The sequence below is a fragment of the Anopheles aquasalis genome, chromosome 2 (assembly GCF_943734665.1).
Source record: "Anopheles aquasalis chromosome 2, idAnoAquaMG_Q_19, whole genome shotgun sequence".
Classification (NCBI taxonomy): Eukaryota; Metazoa; Arthropoda; class Insecta; order Diptera; family Culicidae; genus Anopheles; species Anopheles aquasalis.
In genome coordinates this window covers 49,015,001-49,030,000 of record NC_064877.1, presented here as the reverse complement: position 1 = coordinate 49,030,000, position 15,000 = coordinate 49,015,001, and the positions used below count along the sequence as shown (strand labels likewise).

The 15,000-nt window shown below is 46.3% G+C and overlaps 3 protein-coding genes across 3 annotated transcripts in view; 1 reads left to right on the top strand and 2 right to left on the bottom strand.

Annotated features, from left to right (window-relative positions):
• Window positions 1–3,867: 3,867 nt before the first annotated feature.
• On the bottom strand, window positions 3,868–4,828 carry LOC126570487 (pro-corazonin-like). The gene is made up of 3 exons (XM_050228279.1): window positions 4,686–4,828; window positions 4,393–4,594; window positions 3,868–4,319 (listed from the first exon to the last, which is right to left on the bottom strand). Exons 2-3 carry the CDS (start codon window positions 4,578–4,580, stop codon window positions 4,046–4,048), a joined length of 462 nt encoding a protein of 153 aa, XP_050084236.1. The 5' UTR covers window positions 4,581–4,594; window positions 4,686–4,828; the 3' UTR covers window positions 3,868–4,045.
• LOC126570486 (DNA repair protein RAD50) lies at window positions 4,829–10,311 on the bottom strand. Its single transcript, XM_050228278.1, has 5 exons — window positions 10,246–10,311; window positions 10,081–10,164; window positions 9,244–10,019; window positions 5,979–9,165; window positions 4,829–4,920 (listed from the first exon to the last, which is right to left on the bottom strand). Exons 2-4 carry the CDS (start codon window positions 10,147–10,149, stop codon window positions 5,979–5,981), a joined length of 4,032 nt encoding a protein of 1,343 aa, XP_050084235.1. The 5' UTR covers window positions 10,150–10,164; window positions 10,246–10,311; the 3' UTR covers window positions 4,829–4,920.
• Window positions 10,312–11,325: 1,014 nt separating this feature from the next.
• The window catches only part of LOC126580759 (lateral signaling target protein 2 homolog), a 9,536-nt gene continuing 5,861 nt past the window's right edge, over window positions 11,326–15,000 (top strand). Inside the window, exon 1 of the mRNA XM_050244003.1 lies at window positions 11,326–11,900. Coding sequence (XP_050099960.1) covers window positions 11,865–11,900 — 36 coding nt within the window. The 5' untranslated portion in view covers window positions 11,326–11,864. The remainder of the gene's footprint in view (window positions 11,901–15,000) is intronic.

Sequence of the window (15,000 nt, the reverse complement as noted above, 5' to 3'; positions counted from 1 at the left end):
GTTAATAGGGCGATATAAAGTACAATAAAAAGTAGCACAGGGCAAAGTAATTCGCTGCCATTTGGTAACGAAAAATCACTTCCTCGTCCATGCATTTTTTATGCGGTCAGCGATCCTTCCGACTGACCATTACACCATGACCCCTGTGGTGTGTCCGAGGAGCAGGGTTTGGTTCGAAAACCTAAGCACCCACTCTCTCTCTCTCTCTGGATGGACCGACAACAAATCTGAAATACCTAACAAATGGAAACGGTACAATTCAATTTGTATCGAAAACGGTACCATAAAGGGTCGACACCGAGGGTCTTGGTAAAACGGGGCAGCTAAAATAAAGAATGAACCGGTCAGTTGTGGTGCAGCGCAGGAGCCGTACATTTATTTAGTGACGCCCTTCACACCTGGTGGCGCCTTCCAGTGCCACGGTTCATCAGCTGATAGATGACTGTTTCACCTTAACACGATGAAACCCATTAAATTTATGGCTTTCGAATCGAACCGGTAGCCCCAGAACAAATAACTTCACAGCAGCAAAAGGTTTGGAAGGAGGCCGGCTTTGAGCTGTGTGCTGTGGTTCGCAACATCACTCACTGAACGGAAGTCAAGCAATCGTAGACCTCCAGCGAACCCGATTTTCACACTCTATTTTAACTCAATTAATTTTTCACAAACCCTCCGACTGTCGAAAGAGCAACTTATGGAAGCAGAAGCGCCATACTGAGGGCAGCACAAAAAAAAAACAAGCAACCAACAAACAGATACCGTGGCAGCTAAGAGGAAGCACCCGCCGCCCTCTCGGGAAACCGGGCCCGTTATCAATCGGTGTTCCTGGACCGGTTTTTGTTGACGTGAAGGGTATTAAATATTTAGTTGCGCATTTTAAACGGACGGGCCTCGGTACTTGAAAAGTCAATTTGAACCACTCACCACTTGCTGCTCCCCCCCAACATACCGTACGGCACTTGTGTCCTGCCTGGGGAAGATTGGGATATTCGTGGGATACCGGAACATCCGCAACAATTGTCCAATCGGGTGAATCAAGTGGTGCTCCGCGTGGTCATCGAAAGAGCGAAGCATCTATTCCGTCAAACTATACTGCGCCAATCAGCCTGCAGTATTCCCCCGGGGACATTGCAGTACTCTTCGGTTCGCTATAGCACCCCTGGGGAATGAGACTTCTCTGCACTGCTAGCCAGTCCTACGATCCCGAAACGCTGGTTGCCGTCCAGGATTCCTGTGATCCTTCCCAGATCGCGGCATGTATTCATAAATTTAATAACCTCGACAAACTTCTGCGAAATGTTAAAGCGACCCCGTAGCGTTGGTGTGTCATAATATCATTATCAATGTTTCTATCATAGCCCTTCTCCGCGGTATGCTGCCACCGACAAGTGGAAAATCACACGCGAAAATGATACTTCCCCCTAACACCAAACGCCTCCGTTCCGTTCCGATCGTTAATCGCTCGAGAATCACTTGACGGCAGCCACAACGCAGCAGTGACCGCGCTCACCCCTTCTCACGGTCGCGGCACTGGCACGGGCAAGTGGCATAGCGCTGCCAAATCCGTGAGATTGTGAGGAGGGTTGCAAGTACATAAAGTTCTCGGCATTTTGCACCGATTAACAAGGCAGCAAAGGATGAGCTCGGGGCCGAAGGACGGACGAACGACTGGTGCCGGTGCTGTCCCTGTACGTATGGTTCTGTCACGTGGCTGGCTTCTCCGGCGGTTGGCCTACCAAACCGAATTGAGTTGTATGATCTCGATTTTCCGTGCCGCGCAAAGTGAAAAGCGTAGTTTTCTCTCCCTGAAAACGATTACCCTCCAGGGAGAGGGCGCACGTCGGCCTGCCGGTTGCATCGATCCCACGACATCGCGCCTGCAGTCCTGGTGCGTCGACGATGAGCTAATTGAATTATTTTCTCATGAGTCAATGTTCAAGAGTTTACCCTTCGCTCACCGTGGTTATCACGGTGCGCAGGCCACCTGCATTGTATGTATACGCAGTTCATGCTTCGTTAAGGTCTAGTGTAAATACTTCACAATAGTACCATCTGGTTTGAGTTACTTTTGTGGCCTAAAAGACCGCCCATCAAGGATTCTTTGCTGTTTAAATGTTGCTTTATTTAACTCAAGGAAAACGTGCAAATTAAGTCCACTGTTCATGAGCTGGGTTTTGATTGTTGGTACAGTAAATGCAGTAAAGCCCGGCCCGTCTATCTCGTAGAACGCTTTTGTTAATCCAAATCAATTATTCACTGGTCAAAAATCAGCTCCAGCACACAAAACCCTGTTTAGCGGAGTCTTCTCGTTTGCGTACCGCTTCCACGGCGCTATCTTGTTGATTAAAATCTAGCAAATTGAATTCTTTAAAGATAAATGAATTTCACCTGACGTAAAATGTCGGATTGGAAGCCAACGCGTAGAGGATGAAACGTAAAAAGGCATTCCTCCAGAGAAGGAAAATGAAAAAAGTGCCAGAATGAATCTGCCTAATTCGATGACCAAATGCTGAAATAAAAAATTAAAGGACTGGCCCAGTGCCGAGGACCGCGTGATAGCCGCTAGCTTCTCGAAGGCGGTTAACAATTTGTTTAAGTTTCTTCAGTTGGCCTTTTGGCTCAGTGACTAGAAGCGTACGACCAACGACCTGAAGAGAAAACACGGATTCAAGCAGTCGCAAAGGCATCTGCCTAAGGGGAAAAAATGCTCAAAATGCTCTTTTAGTGGACATTTTTCATGCCGGAAAGGTTCCAAAAAGACGGAGAGAAAGAAGGAACATGTCATCCTATCGTCAAGCGACCAACCGTCATGGAAATGATGGGCACATTTTGGGTCGCAGTCTAGTCTGCGTGTCCAACAGTGGGTGGTTCCAACAAAACATACCCAAGGGAATGATTTGTGTCCGGGAAAAACGGTTCAAACTTTCCTCCAGAATGCTGCCAGTTTCTCGTCAGCAATCATTCATCCACATAAATTAATTATAAAGTAATACGAGGCACAACTGAGCGGAAAAAGGGGTCATCACTTGTAGGGGAGTGCTGCAATAGATTCCCGTATCTAAACATCTCGTTGTCCTGCGTGTCGCCAGAGCGTGCGTGGAGGGGCCGTAGGGACGAGTCCTGAACGAGGTTATGTTTATTTTGATTATCGTTTTTCTTTTGAAGTGCCTGTTTCAGGTTGATGGTAATCGGACTTCTGATTCTGGTTCTGGGCACCTAATCCAGTGTGTCATCTAACCACTGCAAACAGCGTGTTCCTGTGCTGCTCATTTCATGTATTACACAGCTTCCCTACGCCTTTTGCCAATAATTCTGAGGGTTGCGGAACTCACGGTGATCAAGTTACAGCCATAGCCGGATTTGACCCCGTTTCTGTTAATTATCGATGGGCAAGAGCAAGTAATCCACGTGGATGTGGAACATGTTCATTGGCCATGATTCTATTCCCGTGCTTTCGACATACTTTTTGACAAACTTGACAAATTAATGTACGCCTGCAAAACGATATTCATCGCCAGGAATATCGGTTTTCGTCGGGATAATCTCAACGAAAATGCTGAAAATACTGCAATACGATAGAAACATGGTGCAGTTTTGAAAGTTTAAGGCATTAACTTGCAGATCTTTTGTTCATCGCATTGCAGTATTTTTACTTAATATCGAATAATGAACGATTAAGGCTCATATCGAATAAGTTTGATTTAAATAGTAATAATTCTTTTATGAATAACCGCATGATATTTATCATTTAGGTTGAAGAACGACACACAACATCCTCCAAAGCAAATGAGTGACTTGTAATCGACGATAACGCTTCACCCTTTGTTCCTCCATTCAGGCGCAAATGCTACTTCTGTACAGGTCCATTAGATAAGTATATTTCAGATGAACAGCTCACTTGCTCTTCGAGCTGCTACATTCAGAATCCAACAAAACCCGAATGCGAAACACCTGTTTCCGTTGGTTCACAACCTTGGGGCGATCTTCTTCGATACTGATGGCTGATGACGGTCGTGGCCCATGTCGATTGATTTCATTAAACAATTTAAGAACGAGGATCACCTAGAGTACCAGGCAACTCACGCTTGAAGCGAAGCGCTTCCCCGACCGAACGTCCATTGGCTAAATTGGCACTGCTGGAGCCGGCATTAGCCTCTTCGGAATCGATCAGAAACTGGGGTAATACGAACGTTGATCCACTGGTCTCTGCACTGTCGAAGAGATCACCTCCCGCCAGCAGATCTTTACTCTGGTGGTTGCTGAGCAAACTGGCTATCCTGAGGTCACATGGGTTGTGCAAGAAACGTCGCAATAACGCCCTGTTTGTGCAATAAACGACAATTAAAATCATTTCAGTGAATGTTTAAACAGCAATCTCCGTCGTTCGCTTACTTTTCGTTCGGTTTTAAAGTATCTAGACCAGCTTGGTTCAATCGGGACAAGAACACAGGATTAGCTCCCGGTTCTGTTGGAGAAGAGCGTTTCCCGTTTGTCCATCCACGGGAGTATTGAAAGGTTTGAGCATTGACCAGCACTATTAAACCAACAACCAACACTGCGATCGTACGAGTGTGGAGCATCTTGGAGATGTTCTCTAAAATGCAGGAATAATCGTGTACGTGAATCACTCGGTTAGCCAGAACGGTATTAATCCATTTGATGATTATTTTCTACCGGATTTATACCTCAACACAAGTTCCGGAACACTAATCTCCTTTTCGTCCCTTCGAACAAAGCACGCTAATACTGCAGGGAATAACACTTTCAAGGATTCTTTCGGAAAGGATTGAACAAATATGAATCACTCCTATCGACCGTTCCTCGACACCTTTCGATTCGCAACTGTCTCTTCAACGGAAGCCAGCAGGACCTTTATATATGATAGGAACGAGTCCTCGCGTAGACAGCGACAGCTGATTTCTGCAAAGCAAAGTCCTTGGAAGCGTTTCAAAGAAATCACGTACCATCCACCAATTCCTCCCCGCTCAACGTATTATGCCGCATGCCTGGTATCTACGGTTTACGTTGCTCAAAAACACCTCCAACGCGTAACACTTCATCTCGACGTCGACGGCACGGATCACCATATCAAAGTCAATCAATTAGAGTGAATCGAATTGTGGTAAGGGTTCATATTATGCAAATTTCCCACCCACTGGTAACACGCCAAACACATGTAGCAATGAGACACATGAATAGCTACAACATAGGGGTGCTTTCCCGGCGATGTATTAACAGCCGCCCTCTTTCATCCGACTCCTCCTGGAACAGATACAAGCATGTGCTAGGCGCATCTTTGCCATGCGGTATCATCTTTGATCCTTGTTATTACCAGCTACCAAGCAGCAAAGGAAACGCGAGGAATCTCCCCATAGTATACCACATCTTGGGAAGATTGAGTGGGTTTGCAAAACAAAAGGAGCTAAATTACGTTCCAAGAAGCAAGCATGGCCCTTTGCGGCTAGCTTACGGTTCAATACCAAGGGTGTCATTTGCATACGAAAGGGGAGAAAACATACGGACAAACAAGCTCTGGCACGCGCGCTATGCCAGAAGCAGCTATTTTGGAAGATTTTAGAGAAGATTTAGACTATAGTCTCTCTTAATATGTCCAATTAGGTAATTATTACTTGTCTTCCAGAAGCGTACCCTGCGAGAGGACATTACACAGGTAGGCAATCTGTTGCCATAGCTGTTAATTTAGATTTATAATTAGATAAAGAATGTAGAATCATAAAAAACAACATGTAACATTCGATGGTATGTATTCGTTCATTAAATATCCGATCGATATAAATATTTCACCAGGTGAAGCACTCACAACTGTGCAAAATGTGCAATGTCAAAACAAGAATGACTATATAGTTTAATACCTGAGTAACGAGCGCCATGGAATGTATTAAAAGTAAACTTCAAACGGTAATTAATGTGGAAAAGTGATAATTAAGAAGATAATGAAGGAACAAAACACCGCCTACCTACACTCGTTCCTCCTTAATAACGGATTTTCCCTCGCGGTTGCGCGAGATGCGGTAATAAGTTTCGAACTTTTCCAGCTTCGTAACAAACTCCTCGTCGTGAGTGATGACAATTAGAAGGAAGTTCGACTGTTCGCGCTCTGCAACGATCCGGCGCAACGAGTCGCACAACGATTCAATGTTTTCCCGATCCAGGTTTGTGGTGGGCTCATCGAGCGCCATTACGCCGCAGTTGCTGCTGAAGGTTTCGGACAATGCCAGGCGTATAATCAGCGATGCAAGAACCCGCTGCCCGGCACTGCACCGTCCGCGCATCTCTATTTCCACGTCGTTCTTCGATTGAACGACTCCATAGATGTGTCGGAGACGATCCGACCGATCCTTCTCCCTCTCCTTCTCCTTCTCCTTCTCCTTCTCCTTCTCCTTCTCCTTCTCCTCCTTCTCCTTCTCCTTCTCCTTCTCCTTCTCCTTCTCCTTCTCCTTCTCCTTGTCCTTCTCGCCATCTTGCGTTCGTATACGGATGTAATCGATATCGTTTCCACGATAGATAGCGCGCCACAGCGATAGAATTGTTCGATTGATTACCTCCATCTTTTCAGTGTGATATTCACATATGGCCCTTTCCAGCGCCTCGCGATACTTTTTCACGTCGCTAATGTTTTTGCGCAGTGCCACCGATGCGCAAAGCGTTTTCATGTAGTTCCGTGTGGCATCCTTGAATTTACCCTGCTCCAGCTCTACCTGTAAACCTCTGATTTGCAACTTCAACTCTTGGATCTGTCCTTTCAGCTCACTTTGCTTCACCTGCAGACCGTCCCGAAGATCAATCAAACGTGTACGCTCTTCGTTCACGCTGCTGTAATCTATTTCTCCCATACTTTTCATAAGCGCATTCAGCTCTTCTTGCAGATTTGATGATTCACGCATCAACATTTTCAAATCACGGTTATCCAAAAGATCCCGCTCCTGGATTTGGTGACTGGCGATGTCTTGCTTCATGCGCTCGATGTTTTCCGTTTGCTGCTCGATGATACGCTGTGTACGCTCCCAGTCGTTCTTCGCTTGGTCTATTTTGTCCTGCAAACGATTCAATTCCAACGACAGATTTAACGATGCCAATTTGTCTAGCTCACTGCAGAGCCGTTCAATTTCGGTTTCGTTCTGGTTCAAGCCTTCCAATGTTTTGCGAGCCTTTTGCAACTGTTGGCTGTTACGTTGCTTTGCACTGAGCTTTTCGGCGATCTTCTGGTCCAGTTCCCGCTTCATCGGTTCTAGGCAACACTGCGTTTCGGCAAGATCAGTCTCTAGGGAACAAATTTTATCCGCCAATTCGAGAACCTTTTCTCGCTTCTGTCCCAACGATTGGACAGATTCTTGTAGCTTCAACCTTTTTGCCTTCATTTCATTATTGCGAAACTGCAGGTTGTTCAATTTTTCCGCTTTGCTGTCCAGCTTGCCTTGCAGCTCATCGCTAAGCCGACGTTCTAGCCTCAGCTGTACGCGAAGTGACTCTCGTTGGGCTTTCAGATCTTCCGATTTCACGCCCGGCGGAATAATGGCCTGCAGTTCTTCTTTCAACTGCTCCACTCCACGTTTCATGCGCTCCAGCTCACGACTATTTTCATCCAGAATACTCATATCTCCCACGATACTGTTGATGAGTTGAACGGTGGATGTCGGTTCTGATAGTGCTATCTGAAGTTCTTCAAGTTCTTCTGATGCTTGCGCAAAACGCCGCTCGGTTTCTTGCAGCTGTAGCTTCATTTTGGGCAATTCCTGCTTTTGCTTGTCAAGCATCTCAGCCACTGATTTCAATGCCAACAGTTTATCGTATTCCAACCGATCGCTCTTTAAGCCCTTTTCGAGCGACTCAATTTTCTGTGGCAAACGACGAATTTCGTCGGAAAGCTTGCCACTCACATCCTGAGCATCGTCGGGGGTCAGATCTTTGTCGCATACGGGACAACAGTGGCCGGTGTTGATGTTGGTAATGTACTTCTGAAACAAAACCACAGCCGATCTAGCTTCACCATGCTCCAGCGTATTGCGTTCAATTTTTTCTTTTAGTCTAGCCACGACCTCATCGTAAGGCATACCGCGGCATGCCGAATACATCTTCTCCTCGCTTTCCGTCTGCTCCCGTGTTAAGCGATCTAACTGTTGTTTTTGCGTTTTTCTCAAAGTTTCCATTTCTGTTATAACACCTTCGGAACGACGTATTTTTTCGTTGGCCCCATTAATCTCTCGCTGCATCGAGTCGTACAGATCCTGCAAGTTACGCTTATAATTTGATTCAATCGTCCGTTCGGGAAATAGACGACGAAGGCTATCTGCATGTTTGTTTCTCAATCGACGCACTTCCGCCTCGCGACCGTTATACTGTTGTTCTCTCAGGGTTAGTTCCTTTTCTTTCATCGCAAACTTGTCCATGGCGTGAATACGTTCCTCCAGGCTGTCCGATTGCTCTTGCAGCTCTTTAATCAGCTGTTTCTTTGCTGCCAGCTCCGTCCTCAGTGCAGGAAGGTTTGTGGTACTAGCATGTTTTTCGTATTCTTGCTCCAGCATTGCTATTTCTTCGTTCAGCTTTTCCAGTGTTTCCGCCGAGAGCTCGATTGTAGCTACGTCCTTCTCGGTGTTCATTTTTTCTCGATCCATCTGTTGAATTTGCTTCTTTTTGGAAATGCAATCACTCTCAAGAGTAGCTTTCGATTCTCGCAGCCTATCGATCTCTTTTTGCTTCTTTACGTCGTCCTCGTCGAATTGAGCTGCCATGGTTTGAACATTCTTCTCCTCCTTCTTTGTCGCATCTCGGATGCAATCTAGAATCGATACAACTAGATTTTCATCGAGCGATGGATCGGTGCATTCCGAGGGCAGAGAAAGGTTCAGCTTCTTTCCCAGATCTTGCATCTTCTTCCCACGATCGACCTTGAGATCATGTTCGTGGTTCCGTTTGGCAGTCAGTGTCATTTTCTGACCATCCAGCCTCTGCAGATTACTTTGAATGGATCGTTCCTTGGCTTTGCTTGATTCTAGCTCCGATTTTTCCACCTCCAGCTCGTCTTGCTTTGTAAATGTTTTCTGTTGAAACAATCTCAATTCTCCTTCCAGCTCCATTACGGATCCCGCGAATAGATGTTTTATCTTTGATTGCAACTTACACTGCTCGTCGTCCTTACTCTGAATCCTAGGAAAAAGGAAACAATGGACATTAAAGGGGTTGATGAAAACGTCTGCCAGAGGTGTTGACCGTTTCCTTACTCACTTGGATTGAAGATCAATTCTCTTGGCAACCAACGAGCTGTACTCCCGTTCGATGCGTGCAAGATTCTCCAATTTCTCTACAATCGGAGCAATATCGGTCGCAAGATCGCCAATCCTCTGTTGCAGCGCATCATGTTTGCGTACGGCGTCTTCCAGCTGAATTCGCTTCCGTTCGGCCTGTTCTTTCAGCTCCTTAAGTAGTTTCAAATCGCCCTGTTTATCCTTCTGGCGATTGGCGAGTTCCTTGGTGCATTTGAGCATCTTATCGATCAAACGTTTGTAATCGCTGGTGCCAAAGATGGCATCGAAGCGATCCTTCAAATCCTTCGGTTCACCCAGCGGCCAGCAGGAATCTTCTTGGTGGCAAAAGATTACGTAATTGAGGATAGCTTTCGAAACGCCCATGGCATCGCACATTTCGTTGTTCACATCAGCGGTGCGGCTGCGGGTCATCGTTGTTTTCTCCTTCGTTCTGGAATCTTCCAGCACGATGGTCGAGTCGAGCGTTTCAAACTTGGGCAACTTTCCTTTCTGCGTCGTTTTCATTGATCGGATTGCCATAATGCTGTTGCCGAAAATATCCTTTACCATCAGCTTCACCTGACCCAAGCTTTCGACGGTTTTGAAAATCTTGGGATCGTGCACGAATCCGACTCCCCGGTTTGAGCCGGGTGGCAGCTCGCCGGTCAAGCCGTACTTCAGGCATTCGATGATTGTCGTTTTTCCGCACCCGTTTTGCCCAACGATCAACGTGAGCGGGGAGGAAAAACTGATTTTCTACGAACGGAAGAACCGGAATATAGAAAATGCTGTTTACGGAGCAAAATCGATTCTTTACCTGAACATCCACGCTATCCCCGCCAAAACTCCGTATTCCTCGAATTTCCAGCTTCGATACGGTCGACATCGTGAGTCCTTGTTACTGCAATTTACGATGATGATTAATAAATGCTAATTACTACTAATTTATCAAGACTTAAGCGCGATTTACTACTTTACTTACCAATTTTCAGTGTTGTTTCATGAAATTTCGCGTTTCGCGCGTTTTGCAAAAATATCCCGCGCCCCCTGAACACACGAGCAATGAATTAAAAGCGCCTACTATTACCCGATCAGCAAAAAAACCGTAAAACAGTTGATCTGCCCGTGAACTCCCCGCCCGTGTGACAGAAATCGCTCACCGCCACTCAAATTGCCCTGTTAAGAGACTAACAGAGCGCTAACAGGGCGCTAACAGGGTAGAAATCTTGCTGCTGTTTACAGGGCTTTTGCGCATGTATTGGTGCCATTTTCCACGCATTTTTGCGATGGTGTGTGTGTCATCCTACCGTACCCCTGTGCCCCGTAGCCCCGCCCCCTAAGATATTTCGGATCAATATGAAGCACGCAAAAGCATAATTTCATTTTCACCAATTTTATTTCCACCTTTGAATCGGACACTCTGCCTCGCAAAACACATCACAAAACACAACACTTCGCACAACACTCCTCTGCTTCGCTGCCTGTCCAACGCTGATTGATGCCAGGACGCTGCCGAAAAAAGACAACATGATTGATCATGATCAGATTTGATCAACAAAATATTTTTCAATTTCTTACCATTTTTCGTTGTCACACATGCACACAAACAATGTCCACGGGTTTAGATGCTCCGTAGCACTAACGAATGATACAAATTCACAGCAAAACTAGCTTTTTTCTTCACAATTTTCGGATGCACGAGCGCAGCACATCCTTCCTCTTGCGCGTCGTTTTCAACTGACGCCATGTTGGATCCAGGCCTTAGCAGAAATTTTCATCTTCCTCTTTCGATCGCCGTGCCCTTACACAAACACACGCGCACGGGGCCGTATCCGAACACAAAGCGCTCGTGAGCGATCGAGTGAATGGTGAGACAGCATCAAAACAAACCGTAGGAGTGAAAGAGATAGCATGTACTCAAAAGAAAAAAATCGACTGCTTGACAAAAAGTCTGTCATGGGGGGCTATACCTGACAAAACCATTGAAAATTACCTGATTTCCTTTGTATCACGAAACGCTTTCGGTCGATTTGCTAAACATTTATTTGTCAGCCTCTGCCAAGGCTGTTAGAAAATTTCTCAAATTCAAACACCGTTTTTGCTGATCGGATGCAACCGCTGTTTGTCATAAATGAAATTCATCATGGCGGCTGGGAAAAAAATGGAACGACATCGATGGTTAGTTCAATCGGGGCACCAGCGTTTTTTTCCGTCCGTGCTCTCGCCTCTTTCTGTGCGTTCTCGGTGCAAAGTGGCGAAAAAAAAGCGTAAAGTGTAAAGTGATGCTGGCTCGAGCCAAAGTCCGGAAGTGTGTCGCACGTCCGCTCCCAGAAACGCACTCGGAAATCCAAAATTCTTGCTGCCTCACGGGACGCGCCGTGCAGTTTTAGTGTTGTTGTTGTTGTGTTCCGTGGCGACGAAAAGCAGGAGGCCCTTGATGCCGTGACGAAACCTCCTCCTGCTACCGTGCCTGCTGGTGCTTTTGGTGGCCAAGTATCTTGTTTGTTGCGGGCGACCCCCGGTGGTTCCCGACCGAATAAACACCAAAGGGGCCGTAAACGGGCCGCCTCCGAACGTGGCAAGTGGTGGTGCGGAGCAAAGATGGATTCGTTGCGAAAATGGTTGAACAAACCGAAGGTGAGTCCGGGAACTTGCGGGGGTTCCGCGGTGGTCGAGAAAACAGCACCAGTTTGTGTTGGTAGGGGGGGGGGGGGGGGGGGGTGCGCGGAGCGAGTGTGGTTCGTGTGTGCGTGCGAAGCCTTGAGAAATTGCGTCACCAAACACGAGAATCGGACCAGACAACGAGAGGTTCACGACACAACGGCGACGAGAGCGACAACAACGAACTCTACGAGGACGGGGCCTGCGTGCCATGAGCTTGTTGGGCCGCAAAAACATACCCCACACACTCACGCTCGGACTCGGACTCGGTCTCGGGGCACGTGTTCTTTTTCCGGCCTTTCCCTCGGATCATTCCCCACCTTTCCGGGATAAACCAAAAGATTCATCAGAACGCACCCCCTCGAAGGCGGAAGACTCCCCGTGATCGACGTGTCGGACCATGAACCCAGCCCACCACCGATCATGACTTTCTCTTCTTTGTCAAGCGAAAAAGGATGCCGATAACAACGCATCCAACAATCAAGATTTCTCCCGCAAACTGCGCGTCGAGTCGCTCACCAACTCCCCTTTTTCCGCTTTAATCTCATTACAACGGAAATGGGGCTAGTTGCTGAATGCAACAATGGAAAGAGGAAGGTGTCACAGTCGCACTTATTTGAACAGAGATAAACCAGAAATCGAGCGCAGGTCTACTTTGATGTCTGCATCGGTTGTTGATAAAGAGCAAGATGGATTACTGAAACATGACACGATGGAATCATCCAACCAGAGAGCGATTATTCACATTTGTCTGCACAGCAGAAGCACCTAGCAGGCTAGAACGTGTGACAAGAAGATAAAGCAAAAGATGGAAACACCAGAGCACAACCAAGCCACAAGCCGGTTGTTAGTCACAGCTCGATGAGTCACAGCCACAATGGACGACGATAGTAGAACGTGGTTACGAACGGTTGTTCGAAGCACGAAAGGCGCGTAATGCGCAGTACTTCTGGCCAAGCGAACGATAGTGCGTCACTGTTCGAAAGGGGTTTGATAAGCGTTACTGTGCTCCGAGTTGCATCCAGTCAGTAGGATGCATTCATTCATTCTAACACGGCCGAGCGATAATGCGATGATGATCGAACTACTTTCAACTTTGGTTGCGCGCTCTTATCGATGTTCGCTGAAAGAAGAACGACGTTGAACACCACCATCAGGTTTCGCCCTCATTTAGTGGTCATGGTTGGCCTTGAATTGTTGCTGGCTTACTACGATAATCTAACGCGAATCAGCAAACATCATGCTGCTTCAAGAAGCATAACGCACGTGCTAATCGCCGAGAAGCCCACCGCTTCACACCCGGCCAAGACTTCAAGGCTCTGCTTGAACTGGTTTCTCTGAAGGAGGTCACCTTGTGTGACGACGGAGGCCTTTCTGGTCTGCTGAATCTTCTAGATTGGCGGACCACAAATATTAACCATCACCTGAAGAACCGCAGAAGAAGCCATCGGGGTTCGTAGCTTGGAGCATATAATGGCAACGTTTCTTGAACAATTGCATGAGAAGAGTGCTTGAATCTGTCTTTGGCTCATGGCAGTTGAAGCTGTTCAATAAAAACCTCATGCATTATGTGAAGAGTAGTGCTAGTAGACAGGATAGTCGGTGCAGATCGATCGAAGCTTAACCCGAAGAGAAAGCGACTGTGGCAGATAAACGGAACACGTCGAAGCTTTGCACACACCTGGTGATGTAACGTGGACGGTTTATTTCTTATTCAACCTTCGCACACGAACGGGTTTCATAATTGATAATGGCAAAAAACCTTCCTACCGACTACTATACCAATGTGATCCTCATGCTGGCGCCTTCTTCACCAATGCGCTGCGCATCCATGGGGATGCCCTACACATAAATGTGAATGCTACTACTGTTGGAACATTCGCTAGTATCATTCGTTTTCGTCGAAGCGTACAACAAGTATTGAGTATCGGAGCCTGAGATGCACCTCACCAATTCTTCTTTCTAAATTTCATCTTTATTCTGAAGATGTACTTCAATACTTGTACAAAATCCTTCTCTCTACCTTCTACTTGTTTTTTTCTGTTGCTTTCGTGCAAATCTGTTTTAAAATTACAAACAGTCTCCGCTTTTCTGATGCGTGCCACCGTAATTTAATGTCTCCACACGAAAGGGGGAGTCTCAGTTGAAGTGTATCGCATGCTCCAAGGTCAACGAAGTGCGTGATGTGGCCCTATTCTTTTCCTTTCTTGTAAATTGTTTTACTTATAACGACACTTAGTTTTACAATTTGTTTGCTATGATAAATTATTTGCAATAAAAAATAACAGTTGACCATCGTATGAGTCCATCTAGGCACGTATGTCTTTTGCAATTTTTCTGCACCGTTCATCTGTTTCTAGTCACTCCATATGTTTTTGCCAATTCTTTTTGTAAACGGTATCCAACTACCTTGTAACTAAGAAAGCTTTGATCATGGTCCGTTTAGTTGTGTTCGAGAAGAGGACTGCAACTATGAACTGTGTGTAGCCTGGTCGAAAAGTAACCGCTAACCAGTTCCGGCCTAGTGACCTTGGCGTCCTCGTCTGTCTGTGTGCGTTTATTTTAACGCTGAAAGCTTTACGGGATTTTCAGTGAACTCTTAGGTTTGATGGTAGCAACCATGATCACATGAAAACTCAACAAGACAACTGAGCTGCGCAGTAGCGAATGTGGCAGCAAGTATCGCTCTTGCAAGAGCCTTGGCTGCGCACTGATCTTCCGTTGTAAAAGCTTTCAAGATCTTGCTTTCAAGCTTTCAAGGTTTCAGCTTTCGGATCTGATGGAAAGTGATTTTTCTTCTTTGAGACCCACATTTCCTAGGTTGCCTGTGTCTGGCGTCTGGTGGCATCTTGCACGGTGTACAGTGGAGGTTACGTCTAATTAACGGAAGCAGGAACTTTCACTTTTATTTGCATGAATTTCGGTATGAAACGCGTCACCGCAGCTTACTACGGGTGGCTGCTACAGTTTCAACGATGACTATCGTCCGTCCGAAGAATTTCATTTAAATGCAATTCACTTAAAAAAATGCGAAAAAAAACCATCAGTTGTGCTACGAACGCTTTGGAAAACGTAG